This window comes from Lissotriton vulgaris, chromosome 6 (genome assembly GCF_964263255.1).
Source record: "Lissotriton vulgaris chromosome 6, aLisVul1.2, whole genome shotgun sequence".
In the NCBI taxonomy this organism is placed as follows: Eukaryota; Metazoa; Chordata; class Amphibia; order Caudata; family Salamandridae; genus Lissotriton; species Lissotriton vulgaris.
In genome coordinates, this window is record NC_141694.1 from 391429870 (window position 1) to 391447645 (window position 17776).

Sequence of the window (17776 nt, forward strand, 5' to 3'; positions counted from 1 at the left end):
GTTAGCCTAATGTATATATGACTGTATATATGTTTTATTATTTTTAAACCATTGTATGGCTAAGAAACCATATCAATGCTTTTACAGTTCTATTTCGCAATACTTATCTTACTGTACGTACTTTTTATAATAACAATTATTGCAATTGTGGCAATACATTTCTCTTGAACGAGAAGAAAGACTGTTCAATAAATGTTAACCCTTTATTGATAAACGCCCGTCTCTCTATTCTCTACATCTCGTGAAAGTAAACTGCACTAGACTGACTGAGTGAAATACATGTCTATTGTTTCACACAACCCTAGAGATTGACTCTTGATCTGACGAGCAAAGTTGTCATGTTGCACGGTTGTTGGAAAACTGAATCCCTTCTTGTCTGTGCCAAAGAAGCTGATCACTTCCTATGCAGAGAAGAAAGTTTCCAGTGACCTCTGAGCTAGTTGGTAACACAACCCAATTAAGTTTAGCATAGTCAGTGGAGGCCTGGAATATCCGCAGTTCCACGTCGATACTACTGTTTATGTTATTCCAATGCGCAGGGCCTAGTGGGAAACTAGGAATTACACTACATGGCGCCCAAACGTTTGGTAAGGCGATAAACTAACGCAAGACTTTTAGAGTAACTCAGTCGTGCATATTTCACACCCCTTTCTCCCGTAAATACTCCAATAGACGTCTGGAGTGGGTGAAAGGTTAAAATCCGCCCAACCTTAGTAGGAAGAGATTCCTATGTAAAGCTCTGGTTTATTCAACGTTGAAGGATACAGTGTTCCAAAATATTGTGCACCTAATCTTTGTCTCCTTGGAGACCTACTCTGCAAAGCCTACATTTCTAAAAAAATGACAGACAGTGAAGAAGAAAGGGAAGCAGTTAGACTGGCAGCCCAACTAATAGAGGAAGACTCGAGTCTCCTACAGATTGACCCGGATGCTATCGACATCCCGGTCCACTTAAGAAGATCTATAACGTTAAAACTTATAGAAAACGGACTGACACCTCAAGGTGGTACAGTAATTTTCGTGATAGAGGCTCACGAATATCGGCAGACAGAGGTATTCTATTCATGGATAAACTTTCCAGCGGTAAACGCTATAACAAAAGAGTTTCACTATTACAAAATAGAGAAACCTCCGGAAGAGTACGCTCCTTTCGAGGAGATTGAAATTCCACTTAAATTTCAAGAGCACCTGCTCTGGTTTAATGGCGCCCTAAAACACAATGATCACATAACTAGGCTCGGTCCACTAGGTAGACCAGGAGCAACGTGGCCGGTTCTAGCCAGCTACACACCACATCCTGACATTGTAAAAATGTCTAAGGAAGAGCTGTTAGTACAGCTAAACACATTAATAAAAATACATAGGCAATTAGTCCAATATGTAATGCGGACTGCAACAGTCCAGCCAGCTGTTAATACACCACAGCTGACCCCTCATCAGGGGAACACAAATAAAATTACACCACAGAACATACAGTCATGTCTTGGTAAAACACCCGTAAAACGGGAACAAATTCCTTTCTGGTTAGCCCAGAAAATCACTCAAATAGAGGCAGTATTTCCTGATACTACCCCTATTGAGAAACACAGAATCTTGACCATCTGCCTTCCTATGGGAATCGCACCACACGTGGAGGACTGCGACACTTGGGGTACAGTCTTTGCTTCCATTTACACAAAAACACACGGTGTTCCGTCTATGGCGGTAATACCAGAAGTGCTAAAACAGATTCAAAATGAATTCGGTCCAGAGCCCGCTTCAAATCTAGGTATGAAATTACTGAAAGACTTCAAGCAGGTCACGGCTATATTATTAGCCAACATAAAGGGAGAAGCAGCATCTGTGGCGATCCGCCAGAAGTTGAAGGAAACAGATATAAAAGATCCTCTTGAGCTTGCCAAAATCATAGAAAAATGCTATGAAGAATTAGGTAGAGACAGCTTGGGTGGAAAACCAGTTAAGCCCCAACTGCTCGAAAATCCTGAAAAATTATTTATTAAAAATAATTCAAACACTCCTAAAAAGAGCTGGGATGGAAATAAACAATCCACTCCCAAGGAAAAATGTTCCAGTCCAGAGGAAGGTCTCCTCGACGGAGGGAAAGAACTCCGACTCGAGAACGCCAGTCTCCCCAGCGGGAGCCCTCTGAGAAAAGATATAACCTTAGAAATAGGGATAATCTAAAAAAACCTGATAGATATCAAAGTATTGATACACGTCCCTCTCGATCTTTTCCACAGAATTCGGAAAGAAGAGGACGGTCAGACCCAGGAGAGCACACCAAGTCCAAAGACAAGGAACCTGCTCAAAATAAGAAATCTCAATTTCAAAAAAAGAAGGTAGCCAGTATTAGAGTAATTAACCATGCCGAGAATACTGAGGACACAGTTGAAAAACGGGGAGTGGGCATTGACAATGTTGGACAGTGCAGCAGAAATCAGTATAGCGCGCAAGATCTTGGTGAGTCATCTGAAGACAGTGGACACAAATGAATACATTCAGGTTGAAACTGCCGACGCCAGACTTAGCGAGCCCCATAGAATATACGAAATAACATTGCGTATAGAGGGTGATAAGACTAGGAAAATTAAGGGTCTATTTTGGGATAAGCTCTCAAAAGGCTATGATATTCTGTTAGCTGAAAAAGATTGGCCCCCAGAGTTTGTCACGGAGTGCCCTCGTGGCGAAGAAGTGATTATGCCTGCCTTCTCGAATCACATTCCGATTCACAAAAAATACACATATGCAAGGAAATGGGCAGTGGCCCAGGCACCTGCATTGTATAAAAATCATGTAGGATGGGATGAGGATTCACTGCCTCACAAAATCCAATTAAAAAGTGAACCAACTGCCCAACGGCAGTATCCCATAAAACAAGAAGCTAAAAAACAGGTCAGGGAGATCTTAGATCAACTTGAGTACCAGGGGGTGATTGAAACATGCACCTATCAAAAGAACAATCCTTTGTTTCCTGTCTCCAAGCCAGAAAATTCATATCGTCTAGTTTTGGACTACAGACATCTTAATACATGTTGCAAAACTTTTGCAGTACAAAACTCAGCGCAGCCCTAATGAATAACATAGTTAGGAAAAAATATAAAACGACATTAGACATTTCTAATGGTTTCTTTTGTCAAAACATTGCACCAGAAAGCAGATATTTGACCGCTTTCTCTGCATTTGGGTCACAGAAAAAATTCTGTCGACTCCCACAGGGGTTCAAGAACAGCCCAGGACTATTCTCAGCTAGGGTAACAGAGTTACTACAAATCTATGATGATGAAGCATTATCTTACCAAGATGATATTTATCTCACAGACGACGACTTGGATACTCACTTGAAAAGAGTGAACACCATTATACTTGGGTTCGCAGCAGAGGGTTACAAATTCAACTTTAAAAAGTCCCGAATTGCCCATCTGACGGTACTGTTTTTAGGGTACGAATTATCAAGTGAAGGGAAAAGCCTAGCGGACAACTTCTTAGAGAAGTGCGCTGTACTCCAAGCTCCAAAAACGCTGAAGAATTTACAATCCATACTAGGTTTTCTGAATTTCGGAAGAACTTACATACTAAATTACGCAGAGAGGGTTAAACCTCTCTACGAACTAATAAAACCTGATTTTAAACAAATCAATTGGACTCAAAAACACACAGAAATTTTGAGATCACTGCAAACAGACATGTTAGCAAAAACAAAATTAGATACACGTGACAACACACGTGATCTTGTAATCCGAGTCATCCCAGGAAGATGCGGATTCACGTACCTAACCTCTAATGAGGGAGAAAAGGTACCAATTTCAATTAAATCTCACTTGTACACACAAGCAGAAAAAACATTCAGTCCCACAGAAAGAACTGTGAACGCAGTGCAAATCGCATTAGCAAATGAACGAGAACTAGCACACGGCAAAAGGATTAATATCCTTACAGCGGAATCCGCCTTCGAGGCGCTATTCAGCCCAGTAAACCTGCCTACAGTGTCACTGGATCCGAAATGGATACAGTGCATAGATTCTCTAGGAGCGGAAGATGTGAAATACTATTTCGCCCCGCAATTTGAAGAACTGAATGATTTAGAATATGAAGAAGAATATCCTCTGCCAATCGAAATTCTGCCTCTCCCACAATACGCCTGTATAATCTATACAGATAGCTTTGTACAGCATTTCAACGTAGAGAGAAAATCCTACGAAGCAGCATGTGCGATCATTAAAGGTCGTTGGCTGTGCGGTAAATTCAGACCGAAAGTAACAAAAACTGAATCTGTAAGAAACTGTTCGGTTCAAAGAACTGAAATCAGATCTTTAAAGATGGCGCTCAAAAATGCAGAACGTGAATTCCTGACACTTATAGTGTGGGATTCTCATTTTTGCGTCAATTCTTACAATAATAAACTGCAGAGTTGGATCGAAAACGACTACAAAGATGACACAGGTGCCACAATAAAGCATAAATTGCTCTGGAACGAGGTAGCTCTTTTACACAAAGAACTACAACAGACTCACGTGATTCACGCACAGAGTCTTCAACGTGATGGCGTTCACGTTGCAGGGAATTCATTGGCTAATACAGCCAAAGCGGAAGCAACTAAACCGGCTTCCGTAGCCACAAAAAAGCGTACAGATAAATACATAGACGGGAAAACCATGCTGGCAGTAAAAACGACCGTAAAAGGCGACTGTGCAGCACTGCCCGTAAACTATCCACTCAATTATGCATACATAATCGATGCAAACTCCGTTCCTTTTGCTCGAATCCCTGGAGTGGGGGACAGAGTAATTCCAAACATGAACAGGAGAATATTTTTAATAGCAGACGCACACATGGGTTTGGGTCTAAGGCACAGAGAGATCAAGGAATCACTGACTGAATTACAATCAGTATTCTGGTGGCCGGGAATGAGTGTAGAACACCAAATATATGCAAACAACTGTGAAAACTGCAATAGGGATCGCAGTAGCGAACCTTGCTACCGGCTACCAGTCAGAAAGAGCGTAACGCTGCCTACACCCCATCCGGCGTCCTATTAACAGTTAAGACGAAAAGCACTTAAAAAATGAGGCCTCCAGCGCTCGGCTGACGCTAGAACGGTTATAAAAGATTTGCGAGTCAATATCGGCATATACGCAATTACCACGTTCCATTCTGACCAGGGTCCTGCTTTCAGCTCTCGAGCTTATAGGGAGGCAATGGCTAGCATGGGAATTGGGTTGCGGTATTCTTGTCCGTCGCACCCCGAAGGGAATAGTGTGGTAGAAAGAAAAAACCGTGACATAAAGCAATCTATAACAGCGAAGGTATTAGGTTCAGGCGCTGGGTGGGTCAAACATTTAATAAGTGTCCAGACTAGTCTTAACAACATGCCAAGAAATTCTCTAAAAGGTTTCAGCCCATACGAACTATTGTTCGGAATTAGAATGCGAGTTCAGGACCTCGATAGTCAGATGTCAGTGGTACAAGAAGAAACAACGCACTTTGATGTAAAAGATCGTTTGGCTGTTTTACAGGAACTGAATGAAACAAGAAAATCATTAAGCAACATAAAGTTAAAGCAACAGCAAAGTACCACTGACGAGGCACCACCCGCAACAGCCCCAGCAAGGCCTGTCTGGATTCCAAAGATTGGGGATCTAGTCAGAGAAAAGATCGCGGTTAAGAAGGAATTTGGGCCTTCTTACAGAAAAGCAGTACCTGTCTTAGCAGTCACCGGAACAAGATCAGTTGTGCTACCGCCCCTTGCTGGTAAAAAGGAGAACAGAGTTGTGTCTATCGATCTGGTAAAACCACAAGCATGTGGCCTATAATCAACAGTAGGCCCAGTGGACTCCCAAGAAACAACAGAATACCCAAACTTGCAACAATCCAAGAGGTTCAAACTGAAAGACTAATCACATTCGATCAGCCTGCAGTGCACAATGAAGGACTATGCAATAATGCCATGGAACTCGTGCCTCTTGAAACACAGATTGAAACAGTTTGTCAAGAAACAGCACCAGTCTACAATGATGTGGCATCAGAAAGTGCTACCGAAAGACAGATTGAAAGAACAATCCCATCAATTGACAGAACTGCCTCTGGTTATTTCATCAACTTCGACAACTTCTCTGAAGATTTAAACGACCCCGAAGTGATGCCAGAAACAAAAATGTCTTTTAAAGAAAAAGCAACGGAACTCTTTCATCAACTGAAGGAAGTCTACCTTATTTCCCCTTGGCTAGAGTTCTGGTTCGGTCTAGGTGTATTTTTCCTCCTGCTTTGGCTCATCATGGTACTGTGTTTGGGAAAATTCATTGAAGGAAAATATATTACAATGGACACAGCAAGTCAGAACATCAACCTAGTCCTGAAACCACACAGATCATCCCACGTGAAGAAAAGAGAACTGTCAACAGTAAATGTCACAGCAATTCCAATACCTGGTGGGGTAGTATGGGAGAAAACAGACTATGAGATCTATGGTCCGGTCGAAATCCTGAAGTATCCTCATCAACTAAAGGTTTCCTTAAGTGACTTTGTGACACCTAGTACATTCTCTGATGATTGGGACTTTAACAGTATTAATGACATGATGTCTGATTTAGTAATGTCAGCTAGATTCACAGATCATGATTATTTACAAGGTTCATCTAGTTATGAGCAGTTATTCTGTTACACCCACTATGGGGATCATTACTTGCATAAATCTGCACAGCCTAGAAATGTTTTTATGTATAATCAATGGGAACATTGTTCTACACCACCTAAAAGCAGTTCTAAAGCATTCTTTGAGAAATTCAAATACTTCTCAGGGTTTAACACCAGTGATGCAGAAACGTTTTATTATAAACTGTTAGGTAAAACAGGAATGAAAACAATGCTGACAAATTCTAAATTGATATATTCAGAAGCATTTTATGACAAAATGATGACATTTGGTTTTGATTATTGGAAAAATAATATTGAAACGAAAACAATTTGGGGTAGAAAAGATTGGCAGGTGCAAGGCATTGAACCACTATTTAGAACCTGCGTGATACCTGAACAAATGTTATTTTTAAATGACACAATACACCAAACATCTTGTCTTGGCCTAGCTAAGATCAAAGACCTTAAAACACCGTCTATACCGAAGCCAATACCTGAAAATACAACCGCAGATATTGAGTTAGACTTGTCACAAATTTTACATTTTAACAGAACACATCCTGATTGGAAAAAGTGGTTAATCTGGCCTACAGACACAAATAGCTGTCAAGATAGATTCCTGAATAAAACACAGGGGTTAAAAATGACCAGATTAGACTCTAGATACTCCCAGAGACAACATCCAGGGATTATAACAACATACAGTGTAGGGAAACTCTGCCTTGAATGGCTAACTTCGTCCACACTGGCTGAAATTAAGCAACACTTGTCTTTATTAAAAGATGGTGCTGATTTGCGCGATTTCATTCTTGGACCACGCAAACAGCGTCAGAAGCGTTTCATAGCGACCAGTATCTATGCTGCTTACAACGAGGCTTGGAAAGTAAAGCAAATTGAAACTGCTGAAAAAATACGAGAAATTGATCGTATTAATTTGGAAAAATCACTTTCTGTGGTAGACAATGTGTTAACGACTCTGTCTTCCAGAATATATTCTTTGGACAATATTGTATCCTCTGCCTTTGATGTGATAGACAGAGATTTGCTAATGTTACAACATGGCCAATCTCAATTACGCTCTATTATAGAATTAGGCTGGACGCTGCAAAATCTTCGTTCAGGCTATGTGCCTTGGCGTTTAATCAACACAACGTCATTATTTTCCAGTTTTAACCTTACTGATAAACAGATCAGTTTGGCACAGAAAGGAGCAGACTATACAATCCTGAGCATCGAAAAACTCGAGAGATTACCATTGACAATGTCAGAGAGTCCTGTAATTGAATGGATAATACACGGAATTATCACAATTCCGATAACAACTTTCCGATTTAAAAAGTGCCTTGAGTACATACCTGCTGGCCAATATGAACAATTGGGTAAAGGATATGTAAAATCTGAATGGAAATTACCATACACTCATTCTTGCTATAGTGACAGTGACAAAAATGTATTTCTTAGTGGTGAAAATTGTAAACATTCACTAAGCGGTATACTTTTGTGTCAGGGTATTAATTTACACGGAGCATGTGATGGAAATTCAAACAACCTTTCATGCCACCAGCTAGTCACACCTGCAACTCAGATAGAGCCCTTCTTTATGCAACTCGCGAACGGGAGTTACATTCTTAGAACGGATCACAGATGTTGTGGCCTCACGCCAGGGAAAAGTTATCTAGTAGAAGTAACATCCATGGTCAAATGCTGTATGCAAGCATTGTTTCCGAGTGGGCCTCCAGACATAGTGACTCCCATCTGGCCTCGTCTGAATCTCTATTCTATACGAATTGATACATTAAGCAAAATGAAATCTGTACTTTTACAGACAACAGTGCCTATAACGTCATCTAAAGAGACGTATGATCTTCTAGTTGCAGGGACAGCTACTGAAGTTCATGACCTTTTATCAACAAATTGCCCCGTGCATTTCGTAGAAATGTTCAGCCAACTCCTTAACATGTCTAGTGCAACAAGCATCCCAGGCATATTTAAGACAGTCTTTACGGGACTGCTAACACCCTGTGTAACAAAGAAGGGGTAGAGAAATGAGATCAAGAGATGATCCTAAGGCTCAATTTACCGTTCCAAGAAAATAGAATGGAAGGTCCAACATGAGTCGGAGCCCCAAGTAGCAATGATTAACAAGAAGAGGACTCAGTTGTTCCTAGACGAAGAAAAATAGTGATACGGTCAAGAGGGGAGGAAAATTGATGGGGGGGTAGTGCTCAGTGGAGTGCTCCCCTGGGCATCCCATTAGTTGGAATGAATGGCCTCACACACTCTTGCGAGTGTCATGCTTCATCATCGGCCGTTGCTCCTCGTTGGGCAGGCGGTGCAATGTCCAACGGGCTCACCTCTAGGAGGGGCTCTTTATCGGAGATCTTTTTTCCAACAGCCTGTGGGTGAAGTGCAAGTGAGGGGCCAGGTAAGAAGTGGATAGTGTAGGTGGGTGTGTTAAAATATAGCAAGGGATACCGGAGAGCAATTTACTCTGGTGGTTCCCCTACTATAAGTAAAACCAGTGGGTGGCCTATGATCGCCAGAAAGTTAGGTTCTGTATCACGATCTAGGACTACACAGCGTTACGTGAGGTCACGTAACGCTGTGTAGTCCTAGATCGTATTGACCTTTTTTGGCACGAACAATTCTTTGCTTAACGTAAAAACTATTCTTAGAGAACAGAAGCTTCACACTTCTATTTCTAAACACATCTAGAGACATAACAACATTACACCAGCCTCTAGCACACATGTTATTACAATGCATTTTTATGTGATGATTTATCTCGCCCTTCTTCTGTCAGAGATACTTCATGTGTAATTCCTTTTGCATAATCGTTCATTGATTTCATATGCAGTAACGCAGTTGACTACAACACCAAAACGACCTACAGCTTCCATATGTTCTCATCAGAAGGGCCGGCATGGACCTCCATCCAGCTCGACCTCCATTACCTCAAGTAGTGGTGTTGTAAGTCAACTACAGAAACAAATTCAGCCACGCCCATCCTCCACTTCATCTGGCATTGAAAGTCAAAGTAGCTCCTCCACCACCAGCAGACATCTCCAGTCCCCAGTTTGGGACTTCTTTACTGTTAGCAAAAAGGCGGAAAACATGGTCGTTTGTTAGATTTGTAAAGTATTAGTTAGTCGGGGTAAGCTTGGTTCCAACTATGGTACCAGAGCCCAGAGAGGTCATCTCAAACTACACCACCCTATCCAGTGGTATAAGCACCTAAGTGACATTGAGGAAGCCAAAACAAATCCAAATGTATCCCTTCATATTGCATCTAATGATGATGAGAGGCTGATCGTGCAGGGGGGAAGTGAAGAAGCGACAGCCATTTTGTTCTGGTACACCCAGTACCCCTGGCAGCAACACTGCAGTGGTAGCGCCCACACCCTCTAGCCTTGCAACACGTATGAGGCCCACTAAGAGTCTGGGACAAACACCAATGCAAAAAACGAAATCACTGAGCCTAACTGGTTTGAAGTCTGCATCATCATCATCATCATCATCACGTAAAATGGTCCAGCCCACCATTACCAGCATGGTTTGGTCGGAACCACCATTTGAACGCAACCACCCAACCGCGCGTCTGTATAATGCCAAGCTGGCTAAAATGCTAGCGCTGCACCTTCTCCCTTTCTCTTTCGTGGAAGGGGTGGGTTTTTGTGAATTGGTGGCAACAGTCTGCCCTAAATGGAAGGTTCCTAGCAGGTTCTATTTTGCAAGGGTTGCTGTTCCAGCACTACATCAAGATGTGCTGGAGGTGATTGGCACAGCTATTCTGAAGAGTGCTGTTCACACTATCCACATGACAACAGACATGTGGACCAGTTGCCAAGCCCTTGATTACATGTGCTTCACTGCACATTGGGTCTCTTTTGCAGGAGTCGAAAAACAGTTAAAACAAAAAGATGTTGACACTGAGGAAGTTTTTCAAGCTACTCCCAAACATGCAACAGTAGGCATGTTTGGCATGGAGAAATCTCACACTGCACTTAACCTTTTGGAGGAGTTTAACAGGAAGGTCAATAAATAGCTGCATCCAAGACATCGCACTGTTGGTTATGTTTCCACGGATAATGGCAGTAATATAGTTAAGGCCATGGAGCACGGCAGGCTATTTCAGAGTGCTGTGTTTGGCGCACAGTATTAACATCGTGGTGCAAGCCTTCTTGAAAGCAGAAGCGCCAGTCATCAAATTTCTGACCATCTGCCGAAAAATCTGCACACATTTCAGCCATTCTTTTAAGGCCCGGAAGCAGCTGAGGAGCATTCAATATGAACGTAAACTGCCAGTCAAAGGACTAATCCAGGAGGTGGCAACACATTGGAACTCAACCTTTTACATGCTTGAGCGTCTGTCTGAGCAGTGGGAGGTAATACATGAGTTTGTCTTTAAACTGGGTACTACTCATAAAGACATGTGGTTAAAGTTGGAGGAATGGAAGCTAATTGCAAGCCTGACAGACATGCTTCGTCCTTTTGAGCTCTTCACGCGTGAAGTCAGCAGGGAGGACTGTTCTTTGAGCAAAGCTATCCCATTGTTACGCTTGCTAGAGCACCAACTGAAGGAGGTGTGTTCAACGTTCCGAGATGATGGTGAAAAGCGAGAAGTATATGATTTGGCGGAGAAGTTATTAAGGCGCCTACTTGACAATGAAAGGCTTAAAAAGATACATGCAGAACAACATTACATTTGTGCCACTATTTTTGATCCACAGTACAAAAAGGCAGTGGCTAGCAAAGCATTCATTCCTTTTGATGAAGAAGATGTTTCAAAAGACAAACATTGGCTAGCTGTGTCAGCCACTCGGTTCGAAAGAGACCAGCAGAACCTTCAAGGAGGCAGCACAAGTACAACTGAATCAGCAGGCTATCCAGCATCAAGCTCCACTTCTCAATCAGTGGCCGAAGGGAGTCACTTTCCCTCACAGGCGTTAACGACACCAGCAACCATATCATCATCCTCACCTGCACCAGGTCGCAAACAAATATTGTCTGAAGGGGATTGGCTAACTCAGCTAGGGTTAGCTCGGTCCACTGATGAAAAGGTCGCAGATGGTACGCAAAGTGGATCAACCCTGGAGAACCTTGAGTCGGTGGTGCAGGCCTATCTAGATGACCCAACAGTGGTCTGTCATAATGACAACCCATTGGGATATTGGTATACGAAAAGCTCTGTATGGCAAATGATCACCAACCTGGCTCTAAATTATTTGTCTTGCACTCACAAGCGTGTCTTCTGAACGTGTTTTCAGTGCTGCTGGTGCCATTGTTACTTCAAAAAGGACCCGCCAAAAATGTGGAGACGTTAACAATAATCAAGATGAATCAGCACTTCATACCACCCGATTACAAAATACGTGAATGCACGCAGGAAGAAGAGGACATCGACTTTGGTGACGCCGACGGAAGTTCTTCTCGGTCACCAGACCTACTCCCATCTCAATTCGTAGACTTGGAGGACGAGCTGTGCTTCTCTGATACCGAGGCCTGAAAATTACTTCCTTTTTTTCCATACTTATTCATTTTTATTCCTGTGTGTCTTTCTTTATTTTGCTGCTTTTACCACAACAAAACTCTAATCACCTAATCACAATAAGTCCATCATCATCACTGTCTTCATCTTATTTTCCTTATTGATTTGAAGGTGCCGCAGTCTGCATTCAGATGTTCAATAGTTCACAACTCAATCATACTCCTCTATCCATCTCCTCCAGACTCCCCCTATCCATTTCCCTCAAGGCAGATGGATGGATTCGTAGACGAGTCCCCTCAACTGGGACTGAAATAACTGACTGACTACATGCATGCTGATTGTTGACAGACCTACTTCTGAAATTTAAAGGAGAGGCTGCCCTGTGGGCCCTCACTTTCCGAAGAAGATGCGGACAGAAAGTAGAACAGGTAATGAATAATGAGAAGATGGCATGTTGCAGTGGACAGCAATGGATGTCTGTCTCTGTTGAAACCAATTGCTGTTTGTTTTTGGTGAACAGCGCAATTTGCCATGTTTTGAATATACCAGTATTGCAGGTTTAGATTAGCGGTGCTGGGTCGGGGGTCTGGGATCACTGATGGCACAGTCTAATGTTGATTGCATTTGTTTTTCAGGAAATCCATGGTGGGAAAGGGGAGTTAGGGTCTAGCTACACAGCGTATTTGGACTGAATTGAAGGTAGTAGGCCCATTTTTGCTTTTTGCCTGTTTGGGGGTGTTCTGCTTTTTTGCGGGTGGCTGCAGGGGTCTGGGGGCATAGCTCGGAAGGTCTAATATCGGAATCAAGTGTTTTTGCCCAAATCCATGGTGAAATGTTTTTGGCATTTTTGCTCACTTGCTTGTGTTTGGGGTGATGTTTGGCAGGCTTCCTGGTTTTTGTGGGTGGGTTTTGGGGTCTGGGAGCACTGCTGGCACAGTCTAATGTTGATTGCATTTGTTTTTCAGGACATCCATGGTGGAAAAGTGAAGTTATGACCTAGCCGCACAGCGCGCATGGAGTTATTTTGGAAATTTGCCTGGAAAATTACTAAGTCCCCATTTTTGTAGTTTTTCTTTTTGGCTGTTTGGGGGTCTTCTACTTGTTTTCACCTGGGTTGACGGCTCTGGGGCCATTGCTGGGAAGGTCTAATACCGGATAAAAGTGGTTTGGAGAAAATCCATGAGGAAAAAGGTTTTGCATTTTCTGACATTTTGCTCACTTTAGCGTTTTCGGGGGCCTGTTTGGGCGGCTTCCTGGTGTTTGTGTGTGGGTTTTGGGGTATTGGAGCAACGCTGGGTATAGATACTTTTGATTGCAAGTGGTTTGAAGAAAATCCATGGTGGCAAAGGGGAGTTAGGGCCTAGCTGTAGAGCGCGCGTGGAGTGATTTTGGAAATTTGCCTGAAAATTTCTAAGTCTCCATTTTTGTAGTTTTGCTTTTTGGCTGTTTGGGGGTCTTCTACTTGTTTTCGCCTGGGTTGACAGCTAAGGGGCCATTGCTGGGAAGGTCTAATACCGGATAAAAGTGGTTTGGAGAAAATCTGAGGTGAAAAAGTTTTGGCGTGTTTGCTCACTTGCTTGTCTTTGGGGTGCTGTTTGGGGGTGAGTTCCTGGTGTTTGGGGGTGGGTTTGGGGGTCTGGGAGCACTGCTGTCACTTTCTAATATTGATTGCATTTGTTTTACAGTACATCCATGGTGGAAAAGTGGAGTTATGACCTAGCTGCACAGCACGTTTGGACAGAATTGAAAGAATGCCGAAAAATATTGTAAGTATGAGATTTTCCATTTTTGCTTTTTGCCTGTTTGGGGGTGTTGTGCTTTTTTGCGGGTGGGTTGGCGGGTCTTCGGGCATTGCTGGGAAGGTCTAATAACGGATAAAAGTGGTTTGGAGAAAATCCATGCTGAAAAGCCTTTTGGCACTTTTTGTAACTTAGGGTTCGTTAGGGTTAGCACTAGCAGCAGTATTCCATATGTTTGGGGGTGTTCTAGATTTTTGTAACTGGGTTCTGGGGTCTTAGAGCACTCGTGGGAATGTGTATTTTTGGTTGCAAGTGGTTTGAAGAAAATCCATGGTGGGAAAGGGGGGATTTGGCCTAGTTAAATATAGCGTTTGCCACTATTCTTAACTTAGGGCTCGTTAGGCTTAGCAGTATTGTATTGCATGTGTTTGGGCGGGGGTTATAGATTTTTACGACTGGGTGGGGTCTTGGAAAATGTGTTGTAATGTCTAATTTTGATTGCAAGTCATTTGAAGATAATCCATAGTGGGAAAGGGGGGTTTGAGGCATACTTTCTGAGTACGTTTTGACACGATTTGAAATTAGGCCTCTGTGAGGTAGCAGCAGTATTCTGCACGTTTTTGGGAGGGTAATGTGGGGTGTTCTAGATTTTGGGATTTGTCATCTCTGAAAGTGATAGTATAATTTTTGCAATACACAGCGTGCCTTACATATTTTTTTTCTCTGAGGTTTCTTTAACACTTACTGGTATTTTTTTCCATCATCAATTACAGGCAGGCTTTTACCCTGTGCCATCGATATACTACTCAGGCTTACAATTAACGATCCGCAAATCCGCATCAGGCAGGCAGTGGACAGTGAGTCTGGTCACCAAGATTGATCGACAGAGCATCCGATGGAATAAAGGAGTAGCGCGAATAAGAGGAATGGCTGGATGCATCGACTTCACAAATTCAACGGGACAACTACAAAAAACAGTAACAGTATACAAAATTCTCCTTATCTTTTAAATGATATTGTTGTGAACTTGAACTTACTTCCACGAGTGTGACTCTGTGCGTTTGTTTGATCTCTGCTTCAAATTCATCCCTCCCTCCAGCAATTTGATAAATCTTTGCTATGTTTAACACTAATTTAATGTTCTAAGTTTTTATTCTCTCTGAGGGCAGAGAGGTAAGTGAAATTGCGTAATGACTGCAGCACTGTACTGTCAACTTGTTTCTTCGTAGTTACTAGTAAGTTGCAGTAAGTAGTAGTGCTACTTTTCAGTAACCTAACCATCCATTTAGTACTTCTGGCATGCAGTAGTGCACTTCCTTTATGTCCCTTTCAAGATTTATCAATATCTTCTAATCCAAAGATTTGTTTCACTTCATTTGTTGTTTGACTGTCCATGCTGTGTTTTTTTCCTCTCTACCAAACTTTCCCAAAAAAAAACAATCCCATCCACTTTTCAAACCCTAACCCTCTTCCCCCGGGCTGTGTGGTATTTCATTGAGGTGTGACTGACAACAACAATTAATTCCACACACTTGCTGGGGGGGATAAGGTCAAAGCAACCAGAAGTTCATGTGCGCCATTGTGGATTGATAAGAACATCCTCCTCCTACACGACGTGAACAATGAAATGATTAAAGCTTACCTTACGTTGACACTGCTTAGGCTACAATTTAGGGCACTGTTCTGTACCGTACTATCTATTGTACTGTTTCTAATGCTACGCTCAGACCACTCAATGTTTAATTTCCTCTTTTTTTCATATGGTGATACTGCCAGTGTGTACCACTACTGCTACCAGCACAACAATGATATTGCATCCGTCGAGGTTTCAAGTCAACAACCAACCTTATTCACCAACTGTGAGTCACAAATGACAGGTAAGATAAGCATATTGGAGAGGTAGTAGAATAATGGGCCAGGACTAAGTTGGGAGGAGAGCAGAGACTGACAGTACTACTAGTAAAGTACAGTAGAAGGGCTACTGAATTGACTAACTCGGTTAATTGCATTTTGGTACATTTCAGGACAAGATGTTTCATTCATGCTGGTAAGTTTGAAAAACCAAATGTCCAGTAACCACCGCCAACCCCCACACAAAATAATATAAGCGCGTATACTGTGTTTTGGAATGAAAAATATAAATATTGAGAAATATAAATTGTGGATGTTGTTGTCACAAAAATAAAATAAATTACCCCAACTCACCCCCCTCCCTAACCAAACCAATGTCCAAAAAATCAAAAAGTACCCTTTCCCAAAAACCCAATTCCCACCCCCCCCCCCAACAGTCTTTAAAAAAGGGGCAAGGGACAGTCACTTCCTCCGGTGGCGTAGTGTGGACAGCTGGTGCTGCACGTCCCGCAGCTCTTTGCGGAGGTCCCGGAGCTGGCGCTGCTGATTTTCGGCCAACCGCTCCAGGTAGTCCACTCGCTTTCGGAGGAGGCGCTGACTTACCATCCAGGCTCTGGGGGGGAGGGGGGGGGGCAGCTGTTGTTTTTGCTGCTGTGGGGCGGCGGCGGGAGGCTGTCGGGCCACAGCTCCGTTTGGCTGGAGGCTTGTGGCTGGTGGACCCGGGGGCAGTGGAGGAGGATGTACTGGTGGTTGTTGTAGTGTCCTCCTCATGCTCCCGAGCCCTCAACCGTCGATACTCGACATGAATAGCCTCCAGCTTCTGGGCCCTGGCCCAGACAGCCATCTCCTTACGGGTGAGTGTTTTTGGAGTAGCATCTATGAAGAAAGAAAGAAAAATACTGTAGCCAATAGTCTTTAACTTAAAGTCAAAATAATTCAACGGAAAGTTGACACTCAGTAACACCAGCATCAGTAACACCAGCAAGTAGCAAACACAGTATAACATTTTGAAGATAACGGACCAGGTTTTTTTTGATTGTCGATCCACAACTGGCGCCTCCCGTGTGTGACGTTATTTATAATTTCTAACCACTATTTTGAGGGTGCCCCAGATAGGAGGAAGAATCTGAACCTCCAATTAGTACCAAGATCCAAACATAATTGATACAACAAGTATCTGTGCACACGTCGCCTTTTACAGAGTAAATGCTGTAGGTAATCAAACAACACAACCAATAGACAAACAATGTGGAAGTAGTCTTGATAGAAGTTTTTCTTCAATTCAGATTTTATTTTTATCCACCACGCTAAGCCAACACAAATTTCGTCAGGGCTAGTAGCCCACAACTTCATCAGGGCTCCCGCGGGCAGCAGTTCCAAAGCTATTGCCACAATGGCTAGGCGCTCCCAGCCGCTTCCAATTCCGACCCAGCTGCCGGGTACTGTGGAGGTTGTCGCTGTTAAAGGTGACGTGTGCACAGATACCTGTTGTAACAATATAACATTTTGGTATGTATCTTTCCACCGTCTTTGTAAGCCTGCGACCTTACCGGGAGTTTCAGGAATTCCACTAGCAGCACTATGAATGGGCTCACTACTACATACATAGTCAGAGAGTCCTAAAAAAAGGCCTTTTTTTACTTTTTTTCTCTTGGGTTGCAAAAGAAATCACTGGTACTTGAACTTGTGCTAGCCGCCATAATGTCAGCTCACTCAGCTTTCCCTCAAGGAATACAGACACAGGCCATGCTGATGCAGACTCGCAGTACTTAAAGGCAGTACCTGCAAGTGGGGATCTGAATGTCTTACTTTTCTATAGGGGTGGCACTGCCACTGGCCATACTTCTTCCACTCAGCGTCTGCTCTACTACATAATACACCTCTGCTATCGACGAGGAGGATAAAGGAGATAACATCCAGGCTTCGAGTACATCTATGATTCTTTTTAATGTCTCAAATGTACCAAAATTTCTTTTTGTCAAAAACCAACTAACACCCTTTTCATTATATTTTGGAAACCGCTGTCTTCTTATGTTGAATTGCATTCAACAAAACCATTCTTTACAGT

At 42.8% G+C, this 17776-nt stretch overlaps 1 protein-coding gene across 1 annotated transcript in view; it reads right to left on the reverse strand.

Moving 5' to 3' along the window:
• Positions 1–17776, reverse strand: part of LOC147707374 (uncharacterized) — a 312343-nt gene that overhangs the window by 8221 nt on the left and 286346 nt on the right. Inside the window, exon 6 of the mRNA XM_086925640.1 lies at positions 16131–16451. Within this exon, the coding sequence (XP_086781766.1) occupies positions 16131–16451 (321 nt within the window). The remainder of the gene's footprint in view (positions 1–16130; positions 16452–17776) is intronic.